Genomic DNA, 20,497 nt, shown 5'->3' on the forward strand with positions numbered 1-20,497 from the left:
AGAAACAGAAAAAAAACCATTTTATCACCTGTGTGCCTACTGATTACCTGTGACTACAAAGCAGTTTCCTGAGACTTAATGTAACATTAATGGCTCACGTATATGACCATTTTATCGCTGTTTGTTATGGAGCCATAATAGGCCACCCATAGGTGTGTACGGGGCCTCTATTTTACAGTACCTCTGTATGCCTCAGATTTCATATGGAGGATTTTTTTCTGTTGGTTTTTGAATCATGCATGTTCCTTCAGCTACTGTATGTATACATGTAATAACAGAGACCATGCAAGATTGTGCAGATTTCTACGCTGTGCATTAGCCCTGAAATGTATTTATTTTTTTATATCTTCTTTCATTCTTGTAATTAGTATTTATTAGTACTGCTAGACGATTTAATGAATAATAGTGTGTAAGGCTGAAAAAGACACGTCGATACAGTTTAGCCTATTATCCTGCAATGTTGATCCAGAGGAAGGCAAAAAAAACAAAACATGAGATAAATCAGTTAGTATTTATGAATGCAGCCTTTATTCGGACTCCTAGATGTATTAATTAGTATACTGTCTGTTCCCCTGACATTAGTTATACAGAAAAAGCTGCATAATCAGTAAGCACCTGTGGTGTGTCATTATGCGAGAAGCTTTTTATAGTCCTCTACGTACTTACATGTAGTTTCATTTATCTTTTAGCAACTGGAGTCCTCAATATCCCAGTTAGAGAAAGAAAAAGGTTGGCTGGAAGTGTCCCGTTTTGAGGACAAGAAACAACGGGGAGAATTACAAGACAGGCGAGTTTTAATTTAACTCTTTATTAGTCCTTAGCTTTTTTTAAACTTGCAAGTACAATCAAAACCAACAATAGTAAGCACTGAGAATGTACAGAATTATGGTGAAAAGTATGGAGCGTTGGCAGCAAAGGCTTTTTGTAATAAAATTTAAAAAACCTGAGACGCAGGTTGGTACTGTCAGCAAGCACTAACTTGTCAGCATTGACTGATCACACCCCTATGCATGCCTTCAACATAAAACTAAGCAATGCAGTAGTGTATGGTTGGACATGTGGTTGTTGATACTAATGATGTATGGACTTTCCACTTGACAGACTACTCTATTTGAGGATAGAAGGGGAGGAAGAAAATACTGTATATACTTGAGTATAAGCCGAGTTTTTCAGCAATTTTTTTTTGTGCTGAAAAAAACCCCCTTGGCTTACACTAGAGTAAGCTAAAAAAAAAATAAAATAAAATGCAATACTCACCTCCCAGACGGCGTCTGTGTCCCCGGCACGATGCTCTACCTGGCGATGCGGCAAGCTGCTTTAGACTTCTCCCCGCTGTCATCTCCCTGGCTCGGTTTTGAATTCCCCCGCCATCAGCGCTGTGAGAGGAAGCGCTGTGATTGGTTTATCGAGCACCGGCTGTGATTGGCTGGTGCTCGATCCAATCACAGCGCTTCCTCACACAGCGCTGACGGTGGGGGAATTCAAAACCGAGCCAGGGAGATGACAGCGGGGAGAAGTCTGAAGCAGCTTGCTGCACTGCCGGGGAGAGTATTGCGCGGGGGACACAGACGCCATCTGGGAGGTGAATTTTGTGGTTTTTTTTACCTAGTATATACTCGAGTATAGGTTGTAATGGGAATAGCGCCCGATAAGCTTTATGGATATGCAAAGTGGCTCTGGTTCTCTTATAATCCACACAGTGTGGAGAGCTGTATATGCAAGTGAAACAAACAGCCCCCCAATATGCAAGATATTGGGGGTGAAGAAATGATTAGGGATATTCTCGCTGTGTGCTCAGAATAAGAGAACATAAGTGTAAAATTGGGGTACTCACTCAGTAGGGAAGGTTCCCCTGGAATGTGTGGGTATTACATCCTTCCTATGGGTCCCAAGGCAGTATGTCAAGGTGTCAAGATGTGGAGATGATCCTTCGTAGAGATAATCTCTTTTCACTCCAAGTTAAGAGAATCTTCTTTATTCAGTAATCGGCACGTCAGTCCGACACAGAAAGTTCCCTCACACAGGAGGTCTAACAACCGGTGACGAATGCAACGCGTTTCGGCCACTAAATGGCCCTTTTCAAGCATAAAAATCACATACAAAACTGATATATATAGAAGGCAGTATGAACTCACCATGTTCATCAAACACCTATATCATATACTCGAGTATAGCTAGGCTTATACTCGAATCAATACGTTTTACCAGTTTTTTGACTTATACTCGGGTCGGCTAATACTCGAGTATATACGGTATAAGGCGCCTGAACACCTCTGTTGGAGCAATGCGAAAAGCTGTGTGCAGCTATTCTATTTCAGTGAATCTTTAGTGATTCTGCTGTTAATGGGTCAAATGAATTATTTACAGTATATTCTCAGGACGCTGGTAGTAGTGCTATTCTGTTCTTACAGCGCAACCCTGACTTTATTGCTGACAAAATAGTTTAATGAATGGCTATAAATTATTTACATTCTCTATTCTATGGAAAAAGGCTATCATTACGACAGTTGTGTCAGAAGTTGCAGCGCACTATACCTTTATCTTAGGCCAAACATAGGGATGCCTGTACAACAATATGACCTGTTCCTGGTATATCTTTCTTCTTTCAATCAATACATTCCATTTACAGGTTAAGTATATAAAAGTTCTTGCGTTCATAAAACTACATTTGAACTACTGCTTCTAGTTTTCTATGGAAGAAAACTGTGTAGAAATGGTTTCCAATGAATAAGCACCAGTGGAAATTACATTCTGGACACACATTGAAGAGTTGTGAGAAAATAACATATCATAATTGTACGTTACTAATCACTAATACAGATATTAACCATGAATAAACACTGTCAATTCAAAATGGTTTCTTAACAGGATTATAAATCTGGAGATGGAAGTGATGTTGACCAAATCTAGTTTGGAAAATTTCAACTACACAAATGAATTGAGGAACCAGAAAATATTTGTGGTAAAATAAATTAGTTCATCATCTTTTTTTTTACTTCAAAATGTTTTAATTACCTTTTTCCTAAATAGGGTAATGTAATGATGCATGTTATACAGTGATAGAGGTACAATAGGATACTAGATCCTTAGGAATCGTTTTCAAGCATTATGGTACATATGTCTGGTTCTAAAGATTCAATTTTAGTTTACAACAATTGTTTATAACTAGGGATGAGCAAGTATACTTGCTAAGGCACTACTCGCTCGAGTAATGTGCTTTAGCCGAGTATCTCCCGGCTCGTCCCTGAAGGTTCGGCGGCCGCCGCGGGGCGGGGAGCTGCGGGGGAGAGCAGGGAGGAACGGAGGGGAGATCCCTCTCTCCCTCTCTCCCGCCCGCTCTCCCCTGCTCCTTGCCGCAACTCACCTGTCAGCTGCGGAGGCCCCCGAATCTTTAGGGACAAGCAGAGAGATACTCGGCTAAGGCACATTACTCGAGCGAGTAGTGCCTTAGCGAGTATACTCGTTCATCCCTATTTATAACATATCTTGTTGCGTCTTAATAAAGAAAAAGTCTTTAGGAGGAGAGGGGAGGGGGGGAAGAAAGAGAAAAAAGGGGTGAGGGGGTGGGGGTAGGATTGGGAAGGGGGAACGGAGGTATGAGGTCTTGTAACTAGACCTCTATAACAAATGCAAACTGAACAGCAAACTTTGTTGGCTGCATTAGTGATTTAAAGTTAGTTGTTTAGAGTCTCTCTCCTCCTGTATGGCACCAGCAAGGCTAGGATAGCACCCAGGAGTTTTGTATAGTGGCAGCACACGTGGGGTCCCCCCACATCCCCAGGATCGCATTAATCACAAGACTATCAGAAGTGGGAGGGTGCCCTCCCGCCCTCCCATGGTTCTCTCTATATACCCTTCCATGGTTCTCTCTATATACCAAGATGTTAGTTTCAAGGATTCATTACCAGCTTTCCTCACCCGTCGGGGCAATATGCTAATAAAGCTTTCCCAGCTTTTGAAGAACCTCTGTACCCGGTTTTCCTTTGCTGATGAAACCTCCACCCAGTCCATCTGTGAGTTTCTCAAAAAAGAGTTTAAAGGGTGATGGGTTCGTGTCAATCCACCTTTTTCTTATATCGTATGATTTGATATTTTACTCCCGTCATATGTAATAAAATGAATGTGTTCTTGTTCTGTGTTTGTGAGAAAGTATTTGAGCTTGTATAGATTCAAAGCTACAAATTGAAGTAATACAGAATATGGCACTCATTGCTGCCATATTCTGATTTCTATACTGTAGGGTGTTCATTCATAAGTAATGCCTATGGTGACATATCAACTGTAACTGGATTAAGATACGTGACATACTTAATGATAAATGTATCACTTTTAAATGTTAATCTTAAATTCTTAATATTTGTAATCTCTTTTAGGGTAATGATGAGGTGAATCGGGAATTGAAGACCGCTAGAGAAAATCTTGTATACTTTCGAAATTGTGTGAAAATCCTTGAGGCAGAAAAGAACCAAGCTATGGAGGAGCTCAAGAAATTACGAGAGGTAATCAGGGGAAATCAAGGTCAGGCTGAGCGATAGGCAAAAGTTAAGGTGGCTTGAGTACATCTTCAATAAGGGAGAAGTCAATGACCTGATATAATACTGCTTGTGCAATTAGCCATTTCAAGTGTGAATATCAAGACTTTACAGATGTTCACTATGTTGGGAATTCACTTTCAGAATCTACAAAAACATTTCTCAGTAATTAGCAAGCACATTTGAAATGTTACAAACATTGTATTATTTATAGCGTAAATGCAACATTTGTCTTTTTTTAGTTACATCTTTAGTTAAAAATTGGCATTATTTAAAAACTAAAATAGTAAAACACTGTAACTGTATTATACACAAGTTTGACTATGTGAATAGTAAATATATCAACGTTCACTTTCATAGGGGAGCCAGCTGGCTCTTAGTCAAACAAATGAAGCTAACCAGAGAACAACGGATACACTCCGAACTCATCAAAACCTTCAAGATGCGCTTACTGACCTCCAGCTAAACTTTAACAACATTAATCTGGTATGAGGACAAAAACAAGACTAGTTGTTTTTCAAATATGGGCCATATCTTAAATGTTAGGATTTCTTACAAGGGTTGTTTCCAATAGGAGAAAGAACTGCTGTCCTCCAAAGTTTTACGATTGGATGAGAAAATTTCAGATCTGACTTTAAGATTGAAAGTTGCTCAAACAGACAGAGAACGATTTTTGAAGGTAGATATGGTGACAGGATAGCTAAGAACATGATAACTGAAAGGGAGTCTGTTAGCAGTTTTGACGATGCTGTCGGGGAGACATAGGAGCAGAGAACAACTTTTTAAACATATTTGTGATGATGCTGTTAATGGCAGCATGATTGTAAAAAAATGACTTTAATCCTGGCATGCACCACTCCCACATGTTCCCTGGAAGTGGTCCTTCTCCCTCAAGTGCTCTCCAGTATCTGCATTGAGCTGCTCCACAACTCCTTACCTCAGCGATGGCTGTTTGGGTTTCCTGATGGGATGCTACAGAGGGAAAGGGGCTGTAGGGCAGCTTAATGCAAAGACAAAAGGGCACTTCAGAGAGAAGGACCGCCTCTGTGGGGCACTTACAGGAGTTGTGCACAGCAGGATCAAAGTCATTTTTCAACAATGGTTAACAGCATCATCATAGGTATGTTTAAAAAACTGTCTTCCGCTTCATCCTAGTGTTGTCAACAGTTTTGCATTGCTAAAATTGCTGACAGACTCCATTTAAGATTGTATAGTAGTGTTGACCTAAGCGGTTTTCAAACTCTTTTCATCTAAACAGGAAAAGCTTGAGCTACATCGACGCACAGAAGAGCTATCTCTAGAATTGGAGAGAGCACAGAAAGGACGGGAAGGGTTTAATGACCAGGTCAGTGACCTACATACTGAATTAGTTGGAGCCAAAGCACAGGCAAATCGTCAGGACCAAGAGAAGGTTCAAATGAAAGAAGAATTGATGATGTTGAAGCAAGTAAGGATTTAATAAATATTGTTGCAGCATATTATATTTAGTACAAAACAAAAGTGAAGTAGAATCTATAGAACTCAAGTGCTTTCATTCATCCATACAAAGTGACTGCTATACTGTAGCTATGAAGTACTGTAGCTGTCTTTCCTTTCACACTAGTTACGGTACATATGTGTTGAAACAATGCAGTATCACAAGTGGCTATTAGGGCGCTTATGGTCAGGAAAAGGGCTAATTAATCAGCAGAAACCTGAATGGGTGTGTCTGCAGAACAGATGTGTGTCGCACATCTCCTGCGTAATCTTGGCCCTTCTGCTGGCTTTTTGTTCACGTAAATACACAATGCATTTATGGGCGCAAAAAAACGCAGAAGAGACCATTGTTTAGATGTGCAAATATGCAGTGAATAAGGTTCATTGACTTCAATGGCCTATTTTGGTATGTTATTACGCAGCAAAATAGGACATGCCGTGTATGTTTCCACACAAGTGAAAGTTGCATGAAAAATATGCTCATCTGCATACTGCAATGTAAATCAATGGGCATTCAGCACAGCATAGTACATGCGTAACTAATAGTTAACTAATAAGCTGTGCAAATACACACCTGTGAATGAGCCCCAGGGTCCTTTTACTGTTCTACAGTGGTGAGAAAGAGAGATGCTCTTAATATCACAAGTATAACATGGGCAGACACCCCCTAGGCTGACACCCTGGATGGCTATGAGTTATATACATTTTAAATTGTTGAGTAAAGACACTAGGCAGTGTTAGTGAGGATACGTGATTCTGTATTACTTAGTAGCCAGACAACTAGATATTGTTTTGATGTCATGTACTCTGTGATGCCGATAACAACACTGTGAAGATTTCTGTGTGATAATGCAAACACTGGAAGAACCAGTTTTTACCAAAACTCTAGTCTGGATGTGAGTTTCTAGCATGTTGCCAACAGTCTAGTGAAGGAAAGATGGTGGTTCTTTGAGCTAGTTACCCCCAATTTATCACGGTGTACACAAACATATATGTCTCCAGAACAATTATCTTAATATTTGAGACCAGCTCAGTAGTCTGGATCATAGTTGCATTTTCTTTTCTCAATTGATGAGAAAAATATCCCTCAAACTCTTTAAACTATGTTGATTATATCACACAGTGTACAATTAAAACTCAGAATCAAGTCTCATTTACATGCAAAGATAATCGTTTAAAAGATAGGTTTTGAGCAATTGTTTTGCATAAACTGCTAATAGACACTATTTTGCATGTAAATGAGCAGGTGGTCTGTTCTCTGCATTCAGCTCCTTTGTTGTGCCTTGGGGCTGCAAGCTGAATACAATATAATCAGTGCTCCTGTGGACAATACAGCACAATGCACAGCAAACTCAGCATGTGGTCTGTGTTATCTTCTTTCTCGCTGAACAATGGATTTTAAGCTCACCTAAAAATCATTGTTCAGCCGAAGAGTGAAAGATGGGAGAATACAGACAACGATTATCACTCAAACTATTGCTTTTGAGTGAATTTTGAGAGATAATCTTTGCTGTAAATGGCCCTTTAGCCTTAGGCTATGATATGTATGTAAAACAAACATTTTATTTTCTAATTATGTGTGTATAGGAAGAAGGTGTTATCTGGCTACTATGTTTTTTTAAAGGGAATGTGTCATCTGAAAATGACCTATTGTATAAATCAAGTTTTCATGTTCAACATATTTGTATCAGTTTATTTCTTGTAAATGTTTTTTTATGTCATTATTTGTATTTTCTTTAAATTCTGAAATCCTGCATTTTTTACACCACTAAGCCTAATATTCTGTCATTTCCGATTCTGTAGATAATTCTTTTCAGTAGTCATCTGCTTGTCATTACAGGCAGGAATACAATGAAATATTATACCCGTTGTAGATAATATAGGATCCACAATTCAGAATAGTTGATGAATAGAGATGAGCGAGCGTACTCGGAAAAGCACTACTCGCTCGAGTAATTTGCTTTATCCGAGTATCGCTGTGCTCGGGTCTGAAGATTCGGGTGTCGGCACGGAGCGGGGAGCTGCAGGGGAGAGTGGGGAGGAACGGAGGTAAGATCTTTCTCTCCCTCTCTCCCGCCCGCTCTCCCCTGCTCCCCGCTGCGACTCACCTGTCAGCCGCAGCGGCACCCGAATCTTCAGACCAGAGCACAGCGATACTCGGATAAAGCACATTACTCGAGCGAGTAGTGCTTTTCTGAGTACGCTCGCTCATCTCTATTGATGAACACAACACACCTCCTTCCCTGCACAATGACCTCTGCATATGTCACACAGCATGCGTAGAACAGTCACTCATAGAAGTCAGTGAGCCCCCTTCCTGTCCATTTTGTTAATGGCTCATGAGGCTGCTGTAAAGCATATCCCTAAATACTGCAGTGCAGGCAGAAAGACCACCCCATAGTCATGTAAAGACAATGCCTTAAAAATCTACAATCAGAAAATAAAAACAGATGACAAAAAATGAAAAGTTTCACTATCTGGTTTTAATTAGTAAAAAATATGTTTAAATATAACATTTTGGTTATTTTTAACTAGGTGAATGGGAAGTTAACAACAGAGTTGGGCCAAATACAGCAAAGTCTTCAGAATGCATTAGAAGAGCTTCATCAGACCCAAGCAGAGCACAAGATCTCCAGCAACCTAGCATCTGCACTTGAGGCTGAGCGCAAGCAACTCTTAGAGGAGAAACAAATGCTGATGGCTGCTGTGGAGAATGATGATGATAGCCAGAGTGTCCAGGAACTCAGGTGACTGGAAGCAGATACGTATTGCAAAACATTTATCAGGAAAGGGACGTTAAAAGTAGAATTGATATTTTTCCACAGTATAAATTATTTTCTTAATCAAAGACCATATTCATCTCCGGGAATACATTTCAGTGCATTACTCCACACACACAGATAGCAGGATGGGTTAGTACTAGAGATGAGCGAGTATACTCGCTAAGGCACATTACTCTAGCGAGTAGTGCCTTAGCCGAGTATCTCCCCGCTCGTCCCTAAATATTCCGGGGCCGGCGGGGAGCGTCGGGGGAGAGTGAGGAGAAACGGAGGGGAGATCTCTCTCTCCCCCCCCCCCCCCCGCTCTCCCCTGCTCCCCGCCGCAACTCACCTGTCAGCCGCGGTGACCCCCGAATCTTTAGGGACGAGCGGGGAGACACTCGGCTAAGGCACTACTCACTTGAGTAATGTGCCTTAGCAAGTATACTCGCTCATCTCTAGTTAGTACATAAAACGGTCGTTGTTAACAATTTTATAATTGCTTGAACTGTTAACAATAATCTTGGTTTCAGCATTACTTTGATAAATGCAACTATATAAAAACTTCATTCAAATGCAGGTGAGTATGGACTTATTCTATTTACTCAAGAGTAGAATTTAAGAAAGCAGATATATGGCACCTAATCCAACCAATAAATGCCTGGGTTAGACACTAATAGCATTACTTCTGTTTGACTGAGAGAAACCAGCATGGACAATCAGTTAGTATTCAGATGGCTTTATTATGACTCCTTTTTCTTGAAGGCTTTTCTGATTACACTTGACTTGATTGTATCCCATTTTGGCTCTAAATATTTGCCTCTCATTGCAGTGGACGTGGATTTGCTGTGACTCAGAGCAGATTTGACTTGGGGCTAGATCCAGGGGCAGCACCTGGGGTTCCCCAGTTTTCACCTTTTCACCACACTAATCAAGATCTGGTTTTCGCTGCAAAGACACCCAGACTATTACCCTAGAAATAGTCTCAGTTAAGAGTCAGCTGACATACTCGTCAGGTTTTCTATAATATGGTACTGGAGGGTGTAGACAAGGATGTAATCATAGAACAGAGCTGGAGTCATAGCAGGTGGAGTCCTTTCACAAGGTAGATCAGGCCAATGGTCAGGGCAGGCAGAAGACAAGGAAAGCATAGACAAATAATGAGACAAGTTCAGGATTAGAGAAGTCATAAAATCTGGGCGATTCAGGCATGGATCAAATACCAGTAGGTAAAACAAAAACAGAATGGCACCTTCACAGAGTATAGAGACTGATTGCTCGGGTACCTGCTGATCGGCGGAGTAGCTCTAAATAGCCCAGGACCTATCAAGATTGGTTGGGGATTGGAAAGCTAGGTGTGCACGCTGGCCCTTAAAGAGGCGGCCAGGAACACGTATACAGCTATAACAGCAGCTCCTATGGTTACACACATTTGTCGGGAGTGTGAAAAAGTTACCCCTTGTTGATCAACTATCAACAACCTGCACAATAAAATGTGCCATGTTAATATGAAGTGGTTCCTGGCAATGACTCTACTATCTTTTTTTAGCAGAGGGGAATTTTGCACTTTTTCCTGCAAGCTGCTTAATTAGTAATGCAACATCACTGGAAGTCTTCCTAAACTTAACAGAATGGTGAGATGCTCTGTTGGACATTTTTAAAATGGAGGAGCTGATTGCCCAGAGCCAGCACAGGGTAGAACAATTCCTCAATATATAGACTCCCCAGGATTCTTTATCAGGCAAATGCCTGATGAAGAATTCTAAGAAGAGTTGAAAGCTTGCTATAACATCATCTCTTTTTGCTAGCCACTAAAAAGGATCATATTTGCAAGATTACTTTTATTTCCCTTAGCAAGAACAATCATATTTTATTCTGCTGGCTAACACAGTACCAAACTGTGTGTAGACTCAAGAGTTCTAACAAGCTAACCTTTTGGATCAATAGTATGTAATAGCTCGGATTACTAAATGCAGATGTTGTGCAATAAGGTTATGTATTTGTGCCTGTATACATACTGAAAGACACTACTACTGATCTGCTAAAAAGACGTGTTATTTTAAATTACTGGAGAACAGGGGAAGTCCCAGAAGACTGGAGAAGGGGAAATGTTGTCCCTATCTTTAAAACAAGGGAAGAAGGTGGATCCAGGAAACTACAGGCCTGTGAGCCTGACTTCTATACCGGAAAAGATCTTTGACCAAATTATTAAACAGAATGCATGCAAGTACTTGGATGAGAATGGATTAATAACCAAAGCCAGAGTGGGTTTAAAACAAACAACTCATGCCAGACAAATCTAATTTCCCTTTATGACAGAATCATGGACTGGTTTAATCAGGGAAATGCAGTAGATATAGTAAAAATGAAAAAAAAAAAGCACATACAGGCTAGAAGGAATTGCGCTAAGCAGCAGCACATGTGAAAAAGACTTGGGTATACTAATAGATCACAGACTGAACATGAGTCAACAGTGATGCAGCAGTAAAAAAGGCAAACACAATCCAGTGTTGTACCTTGTCCCTGCATAGCTCCCATGTCAGGTGAGGTCCAACACACGTTTCTAGCACTATGCAACAGATAGGTCAGTCATCAGAGCTCTCTTCTGCATATTTATATTACAGTATGCAGAGGATAGGTTTGACTTCAGAGTTCTCTTTTGCATATATGTATTACAGTATGCAGAGGACAGATCCGACATCACAGCTCTCCTGTAATATTAATATATATATATATATATATATATATATAAAACCACTTACTTCTAATTAACAAAAAATAGCTAATAAAATCATGATGACGGGTCATTTTTTTTGTGTTTCTGTTGAGAATCCACAAAGCGTTTTCCCACCAAAAATAAATTAGAGCTGGGGAGTGTGCGGGGGGCAGGGAAATTGGATTGGAAAGGGTTAATGCCCATTTACACAGAGCGATGATCGCTCAAAAATTACTCAAATGACAATTTGAGTGATAGTTTTGAGCGATCATCTTTGCATAACTCTAAGTAGGTAATTAGCTACTTAAGAGTTATGCAGGCGGAGCGGGATACTGCCTCGATAGCTCGAAGAACAATGCAGCTTGAATATGCAAACAGCTGCATTGTTTTCAGCACTTTCAGCTGGGGTCCCACTGAGAACTGACAGCGGGATACCAGCTGAAAGAATGCTATCAGCACTGCCCGCTGAGATATCAGCATGCGGTGCTGATAAGGCTAATTGCTAATTTCTAGCTGGCTAGAAATGAGCGATGAACAAACAGTGCACTATGGCCGCGCTTTTAGATGCAAAGATTATCACTCAAAAGACGGCTTTTGAGCAAATTTTGAGTGATAATCGTTTTGTCTAAATGGGCCTTTAGAGTCTAGATCATGTGAAGTAATTATCCCCCTCTACTCTTCCTTAGTCAGACCTCATCTGGAATACTGTGTCCAGTTCTGGGTACCCCAATTTAAAAAAGAGATAGACAAACTGGAGCAAGTTCAGAGAAGAGTTACCAAGATGGTGAGCGGTCTGCAATTCATGTCCTATGAGGAACGGTTAAAGGATCTGGGAATGTTTAGCTTGCAGAAGAGAAGGCTGAGAGGAGACTTAAAGGGGTTGTCTCGCGAAATCAAGTGCCGTTATACACTTCTGTATGGCCATATTAATGCACTTTGTAATATACATCGTGCATTAAATATGAGCCATACAGAAGTTATTCACTTACCTACTCCGTTGCTAGCGTCCCCGTCGCCATGGTTCCGTCTAATTTCGGTGTCTTCTTGCTTTTTTAGACGCGCTTGCGCAGATGGGTCTTCTCCCTTCGGCTCCGCTCGGCAGCATCGGCGTTTTGGCTCCGCCCCCTTGTACGCGTCATCGCGTAGCTCCGCCCCCGTCACGTGCCGATTCCAGCCAATCAGGAGGCTGGAACCGGCACACGTCATGGGCGGAGCTACGCGATGACGCGTACAAGGGGGCGGAGCCAAAACGCCGATGCTGCCGAGCGGAGCCGAAGGGAGAAGACCCATCTGCGCAAGCGCGTCTAAAAAAGCAAGAAGACACCGAAATTAGACGGAACCATGGCGACGGGGACGCTAGCAACGGAGCAGGTAAGTGAATAACTTCTGTATGGCTCATATTTAATGCACGATGTATATTACAAAGTGCATTAATATGGCCATACAGAAGTGTATAACCCCACTTGATTTCGCGAGACTACCCCTTTAATAGCTGTCTACAAATATCTGAAGGGTTTTCACAGTGCAGAGGGATCAGCCCTATTCTCATTTGTACAAGGACAAACTAGAAGCAATGGGATGAAACTGAAAGGGAGGAGACACAGATTAGATATTAGAAAAAACCTTCTGACAGTTGGGGCGGGCTCACACAAGTGCATGGTAAAATGCTGAGTATAAAATGCAGCATTTTACCTGCATGTGGAGTTGCGTATCGCTGCGATTGTGATCACGTATGCCTGCTTATAACAGATTATCTCACACATGCTGTCATGCACTGACTTCCTGGTTTCTTCTTTTTTAAAATATTTCCTTGTATTGTTTATTAGCAATCTAATTCCAGTGGGTTCCTTTTCTTGGATTTCTAGGCTTTGAGAATGTTGCATGTTTTTCAAAAACATATTTATTTTGATTTCCAGAGTTTCCCATATCCAGCTACAAGAAGAAAGAGACAATGTACAAGCTCGTTGCCATGAATTGGAAGTAGCTTTGCAGCAAGCACATGAACAGTTGGGTTCCCAAATTCAGGAGCAGCAGCAAGTTATATTGTATTGGAAGGAAAGATGGCAAGAGACAGCTGTTAGCCTGAAGAATACAGAAGACCTGTTGGAGCAAGAGAGAACTCAGTGTCAGGAAACGTCTGATAAGGTGAAGAAATATTCAGGACACATTACAGCTTTGGTCACAAATGTAAATGACTGCATTGCTTCTATGGTATTTTAGGATATAGAACCTTAACATGAAAACAAAACAAATGTGGCTGCCATTGTTATTGGGGGTGTGCAGCTTTCACTGTTATGAAGGTATTTGGGGAAAATAATTGGTGTTACATCTTGACCCCACAATCTACTGTGCTTGATTGTCACCATCTTACCCAAGCCTAATGAAAATTTAAGTGAATTTTCTAGAAAATTCTATCGTTACATTTGACAAACACTGTTTGAAAGGTCTAACACCAAAGTCATAGGTCTTCATGACACTCTGTGTTCTGGAAGTTCACGGTCATTGAAGCATTCTATGGATTTAAATTAATCTAGTTTGTTGTCCATGTCCTTACTAGCCTGAATAGTAGTTCTTAGATAGGTGTATATAATTACATTGATGTAGTCTGGAATTCATACAGAATCCCTATGACAAGGAGAAAGAAGGCCAGAACACAGGCAAGAAGCATTGTCATACAGGTACAGGATAATTCTATCATTAAAAAAACCCAAACATAATTCAATAACTTTGTTAAAATTTTTGTATGGTTTTTCTATGAAAATTGACACATAGGACAAGATTTATGAAAACTGTTCAAAAGAAAAACTCTCTCTGCTTCCAATAGCAACCAATCAGAGAACAGTTTCATTTTTCAGGAGCACTATGAGGAATGAAAGCTGCATTGTGATTGGTTGTGATAGGCAACAGACAGTTATTGTTTTAGACAGTTTCATAAATATCGGCGTGTAAAAGGTTAAACATCGGGGATCCAAGGTTTCTTCGGTCCCCAGCATTAGAGCAAGTGTCCGGCTGACATCCGAGAGCCAAGCAAAGCTCTCCCTGGCATGGGAGAACTGCACCAAGTTTCAAAAGACGGTGCTGCAGAGTAAAGCCCATTAATGACTGCCGTCAAAGGACATATCGCGGTCGTTATAAGGTTAAACAATCATGAAATTTTGTTTAGAAAAATCTGTCGCCATCAAGGTCTCCAGACCTGATGGCACCTGATTTCTTCTTGCGGAGTTTACAAAAGGGCCATGTATACAGCAATATGCCACAAACGGACACCCTCAAAGAATTGATATTTCAGGAGGTTCCTGCCATTACTGATGTCACATTAGCAGATATCTTCACCAATTTGCAGACTCGGATAAAAATGTCCTTGGATGTCGGAGTGTCCAGACTTTGTTTGGCAACATACAAAAAAATACAGATCAATTTCAATAGGGAACCATACAAATATTAAAAAGTTATTGAGGAATGTTTGGGTTTCCTAATAAGAGAATAGCCTTGTATAAGAATAGAGCAAGTGCTGGTAAATGAACAAAGCTAATGAACATACACTAAGGGCCTGTTTATGCTTAGGGCATATTTTAAAACACATGTAATCAGTAGAAATCACAAGCCTTTACATATGACTTTACATTACCAAAATCAGGTAAAGTACACAGATATGAAAGTGGAGCAAAAGTAAAATAGTTATTTGAAAACTATTAATCAATTGATCATTTCTATTGACTTAGGGTACTTTTGCACAGGCTGATACAAACAAGCAATTCTGGGTGACTGTTGTTCCTTGTAAACACGCGACCCTACAAGGATATGAGCCACAATCACTCACTTATCGCGGTTGCTCGTTTTTTAGCTCACCTAAAAAACAAGCAGCGATTGGCCTGTTTATCTATGCGCAACTGCCTATTTACTGTGAATGGAGGTGGACAGCCGGAGGAGATCTCTGACGCACTTTGCCTCTATTGAGCAGCCTACAGCAGCCTAAAGTTTTAAATGCAGCTCTGTGTTGCTGTATATACAAATGCAAAACAATTATCCACATCCATGTATATGTGGTAATGCTGCTAGTATCTGGCAATAAACAAGGAATTATGGAACCTAAAGAGTTACTAAAAAAAAAAACGCAAATTGTTTTATCTTGGCATGAACGTTACAAATTACTGCACTGTGTCCTTTTTCTAGAACACGGCATTACTGGAGGACTGCGAAATGTTAGAAACTGAAAATGAGGAACTCTGTAAACTCAGAGCAACCATAAGCAGGTTGGTTATAGATGATTATATACCGTATAAAACTGACCGCATGACTACATCTGAAAATATCACCAAACAGAGCTGTGTCAAACCAAAATAGCTACTATAGAAGGTCATATGTTTGTTGTACACGATAGTGCTCTGCAACTGAAGCCCCATACAAACTGTGCATATTTTAAACACAATGAGATATATTTATAAACTCGCCTTAGGTTGGACGGTGCCTTGTGCACCATGGCCTTTCATAACCTCTTTCCTTTTGGTGTACAATATACTGCAAAATAATGACAGTGTAGAGATAATCATACAATACCGTGCCAAAATAGCACTCAACAAACTAGGGAATTAAACTATATCCTGTGTGTTATGTTTGTGGGATCAAGGGTGAATGTTTCAGGTTTGAGGGCCAGTGACACCCTATTCAGTAATTACTACTTATATAAAGAATATGAATAAAAGCAGAATCCAAAATGAAAGCGGTTCTGTAATTGGTTGCTATGAGCAACAAAGACAATTTTACTTTTACACAGTTTATATAAATTTGCAGCAATAATTTATAAAGCATGCAGACAGATTTCTTGCATTTTTTTGTTGTTGTAGACAGTAGTTTTTTGTTTGGATGTGTCCTTTAATTTGCTAAACTTATAAAGAGTACACAACATTTTCTAATGTTAGAAACCTTGACCAGCCTACCGCAGGTCTGGCCAGTCTTAGGGTGGCTTCACACGAGCGTGTTTTTGCGCGTACATAGGTGCGTACATAGGTGCGCACTCATGTATGTGCAAAAACAAATGTGAATGCAGGTCCGTGCATTGTTTTCAATGGAGCCACGGCTGCTGCCTGCTGCTCCATTGAAAACAATGGTCTGCCGGCACCACTGCATTTTTTTTCAGGGAAGGGATTTACATATAAGCTTAGCCAATCACAGGCAGCTCTTGCACATCATTCATTCAGGAAGAGCTGCCTGTGATTGGCTGAGCACCTCAGCCAATCACATTCAGCTCTTTCAGCAGGCGGGGATTTAAAATCCCCGCCTGCTGATAGATCAGTACCACAGTGCAGGGGACAGGAGGAGAAGACGCAGCTGTGCCCCGGCAGCTGAAGCAAGGTAAGTATTTTTTTTTTGTTTTTTAAACCACTTTTACTTGATTTTCAGGGAAGGGCTTATATTTAAAGCCCTTCCCTGAAATCAATTGCAGGCAGCAGAATCCTCCACCGCAGCTGACATGTGTGACAGCTGTGGTAGAGAATTGAAGAATTTCTCTGCTGCATCTGTCACAGATGTGGCAGATGTAGCAGCAGGGAATTCTTTTAACTAGCAGGGATGAAGGAAACATCTGCCGCATTCGGCAGATGTGTTCTTCATCCCCGAGGGGGTCACAGCAGGACAGGTAAGTATATTTTTTATTTTTTTAACATTAAAAACAATGCGTGCATTCCCTATGGTGCACGCATGTCCTATCTTTGCAGGCACACGTCTGTAAAACACAGACATGTGAACACACCATTGGGAATGCATTGTTGCAAATAGAAGCGTGTTTTTGTGCGTGCGTGTGCAGCCACCCTTATATTGTGAAGACTTTTTAATGAGAAGCATTTACACCAAATTGAAATATACATCCATGTAACATTTTGTGAATTTGACACATACCACACCAAAACCCCTGGCAAAATAGTAATTGTTTTCTATTTGCCACATTGTACAGTAAATAGATATTTTTTGTACTTAAAGGGGCTGTCCCACCAAAATAGGCTATCCCCTTTACACAGGATAGGGGATAACTAGCTGATCATGGGGGTCAGACCATTGAGACCCCACTGATCAAAAGTGCAAGCTTTGGTTTACATTTTAGCAGATTTTTGTTACTTTTGCTGGACATAATTGTGAAATTGACTAAGCTATTCTTCCTGGCAAAAATGCTAAGAAAAATGGAAAACAGGTCAAAAGTAGATAAAAAATGCTCGACATTGGTGGGGGGTCCAACAGTCGGAACTCCACCAAACAGTTATTTATTCCCTAGCCTGTGATTGGGGAAATCTTCTTTTGGTTTGACAATCCCTTTAAGGTTACTGTATATGAAGTTATTTACTAGAAATCAGACAAGCCTTTCAAACATAGTCAACAATGATATGATCATGAAGGATGATAAAACAGTTCCAGAGCACTTGTAACCCAAAAGGTCAAATTCAATTAAAGTTTTGTGGTACTCTGATCACAAAATCCACTATTAAAAATTTCCTGTTTTTCACAGATTAAAAGATGAAAATAATCAGCTAACAAGAAAATTGAAAGAACTGGAGCAAAGCAATCATTTAGAAGATCTCCACAGATCACTCGTAAATATCTATCTATCTATCAAATATACATCACCCCAATGCTTGTAAACATTAGATCAGGGGTGCACAACCTGGTACATGTGATGCCATTCTTGCCTTTCTGTGTGACTCTGAATCATCTGCCCCAATGATATAATGTTACAAGAACACCAATAATCTACAATGGAGGAAGCCGCATTCATGCATGGTCTCCTACTCTCTAAAGTGCTGATTGGGGATGAACGAAACACCCATTCTCCCAATAGGTGGGAGTCCTGGAAGTGGAAATTGAATCTAACATTATAATATATGTTTTAAAATATTTCTTTAATTCTTGTTGCAACCCTATGGGTGGTGCAGTATGACAATATCGTCCTCAGACCAGAAAAGGTGGTGTATCCTTGCATTAGATGATTCTTGTAGCTTTGCGGTGACATCCACTGGCATCTTTTGTTTGTAGGCTTAAAATCTTTAATTGGGACAAGGATCAATCAACTTGGATTTATAGGCTTACAGATGCGATCAGTATTTTGTATCACTATTTTGAAGTCAAATTTAAGAGTGATTACAAAGGAGAGAAGTAGTGTAACGCTTAAAATTACATTTCCCCTGTTTTCAGGATCCAGTCTTAGTTTTGGCTTCAAAATACTGACGAAAAAAAACTGACCAAATTTTCAGTGAATGAAGCTTTAGGCTAGATTCATACTATTTCACAGCCTTTCCATCCAGGGTTTTTGTCTGAATCGCCAAAAACTGCATTCAGACACAACCCTGGATGGAGCCATAGGCTTTCACTAATCAAGTTGAGATCAAAAGTGCAAGCTTTGGTTTCCATTTGACCAGATTTTTGTTATTTTTGTTGGACAGAATTGCGTAGTTGACTAAGCTATTCTTGCTGGCAAAAATGCTAAAAAGGAATGGAAAGCAGGTCAAACGTAGATTAAAATGATCCCTAATTAACTCATTAAAGCGATCCCTAATTTACTCATTAAAGCCTATGGTTCCATCCAAGGCTCTATCTGAATGCTGTTTTTGGCGATTCAGACAGACTTCTGAGGTAGCAAGGCAGGACACATTGAAATGAAGTGTGAACCCAGACTTAAGGTGAATGCACACAGGCGGGACTTCCCGCAGAATTTCCGCCCGTGCAAGCTGCCATAGGATTGTAAGAGTTTATGCAATCCTATGCAGACGGCTGCGATTTGACCACATGAAAACTTGCAGGGTAAACAAATTGCTGCATGTCCTATTTTTGCGCGAGCCTCATTGACGCCTGCAAAGAAACGTCACCTCTGATGCGCTGGCTCTGCCCTGCGCATGTGCCAGCTGGGCGTCAGCCGGCGCATAGCAGAGTGGAGGAGATGCCGAAGGAGGTAAGCCGTGGGTCACTGCAGGGGCGAAGGTCACATCTCGCTGCTGGTTTCCACCTGGCCGTCTGCATGAGGTCTATCCTGTACGATCCTTTATTTTCATTAATAAAAGCAGTGCCAAACGTGTCTGTCGCTTGCTACCCTCCCCAGCAGAAATAATATACCTGTTTGGATAAGGTGAACAGAAATATTGGATTTTTCTATTTTATCCCTCAATTTCAGCCACTTACCGTATATACTCGAGTATTAGCCGACCCGAGTATAAGCCGAGTCAATAAGTTTTACCACAAAAAACTGGTAAAACTTATTGACTCAAGTATAAGCCTAGCTATACTCGAGTATATACTGGGTAAAGAAAAAATGCAATACTTCTCTCCCAGCCAGCGTCTGTGTCCCTGGCACAATGGTCTCCCCAGTGCGGCAAGCTGCTTGAGAATTCTCCCCGCTGTGATTGGATCGAGCGCCAACCAATCACAGCTGGCGTTCGATAAACCAATCACAGCTATTCAGTGATGTCATCCACTGACTGACTGTGAATGATCGAGCGCTGGCTGGGATTGGCTGGCGCTCGATCCAATCACAGCGCTTACCTACACAGCACTGACTGCGGGGGAATTCAAAGCTGAGCAGGGAGATGACAGCGGGGAGAATTTTCAAGCAGCTTGCTACATTGCCGGTAAGACCATCGCGTCGGGGACACAGACACCAGCTGGGAGGTGAGTAGTGCGGGTTTTTTGTTGTTGTTTTTTTTTTTTTTTACCTCACTCGAGTATAAGCCGAGGGGGGCTTTTTTAGCATTAAAAATGTGCTGAGGGGGCGTGACTTACCTATGCAGGAGTAAGGCACGCTTTTGCTCAGCTCCCGGCTTCTCAGCAGCACTGACCTGTGCAAACACCGTTCCACCGGCGAAAAAGCGGTCCCCAAGCAGGCGATGGGGAAGAGGAGACCCTCAAGCAAGCGCGGGGCGGCAGGAGAGGACGAGCCGCCGACGATACAAAGATTCTTCGAGGCGCGCGGTCCGGCGGCCCCCTCCCCCTCTGACAAGATGGCGCCGAGCAGAGCGCGCTCTCTCTCCACTCCCCGC

The 20,497-nt window shown here is 41.1% G+C and overlaps 1 protein-coding gene across 3 annotated transcripts in view; it reads left to right on the forward strand.

Annotated features, from left to right (window-relative positions):
• The window catches only part of LOC136612216 (putative leucine-rich repeat-containing protein DDB_G0290503), an 83,627-nt gene that overhangs the window by 18,083 nt on the left and 45,047 nt on the right, over positions 1-20,497 (forward strand). For 2 of the 3 annotated variants that reach the window (XM_066592411.1, XM_066592412.1), the window contains exons 5-14: positions 690-787; positions 2,869-2,962; positions 4,374-4,499; positions 4,893-5,018; positions 5,107-5,211; positions 5,791-5,979; positions 8,544-8,755; positions 13,400-13,670; positions 15,657-15,736; positions 17,980-18,064. In XM_066592411.1, the coding sequence (XP_066448508.1) occupies positions 690-787; positions 2,869-2,962; positions 4,374-4,499; positions 4,893-5,018; positions 5,107-5,211; positions 5,791-5,979; positions 8,544-8,755; positions 13,400-13,670; positions 15,657-15,736; positions 17,980-18,064 (1,386 nt within the window). The remainder of the gene's footprint in view (positions 1-689; positions 788-2,868; positions 2,963-4,373; positions 4,500-4,892; positions 5,019-5,106; positions 5,212-5,790; positions 5,980-8,543; positions 8,756-13,399; positions 13,671-15,656; positions 15,737-17,979; positions 18,065-20,497) is intronic. The other variant, XM_066592413.1, reaches the window with a different exon arrangement.

The sequence above is a fragment of the Eleutherodactylus coqui genome, chromosome 2 (genome assembly GCF_035609145.1).
Source record: "Eleutherodactylus coqui strain aEleCoq1 chromosome 2, aEleCoq1.hap1, whole genome shotgun sequence".
Lineage (NCBI taxonomy): Eukaryota > Metazoa > Chordata > Amphibia > Anura > Eleutherodactylidae > Eleutherodactylus > Eleutherodactylus coqui.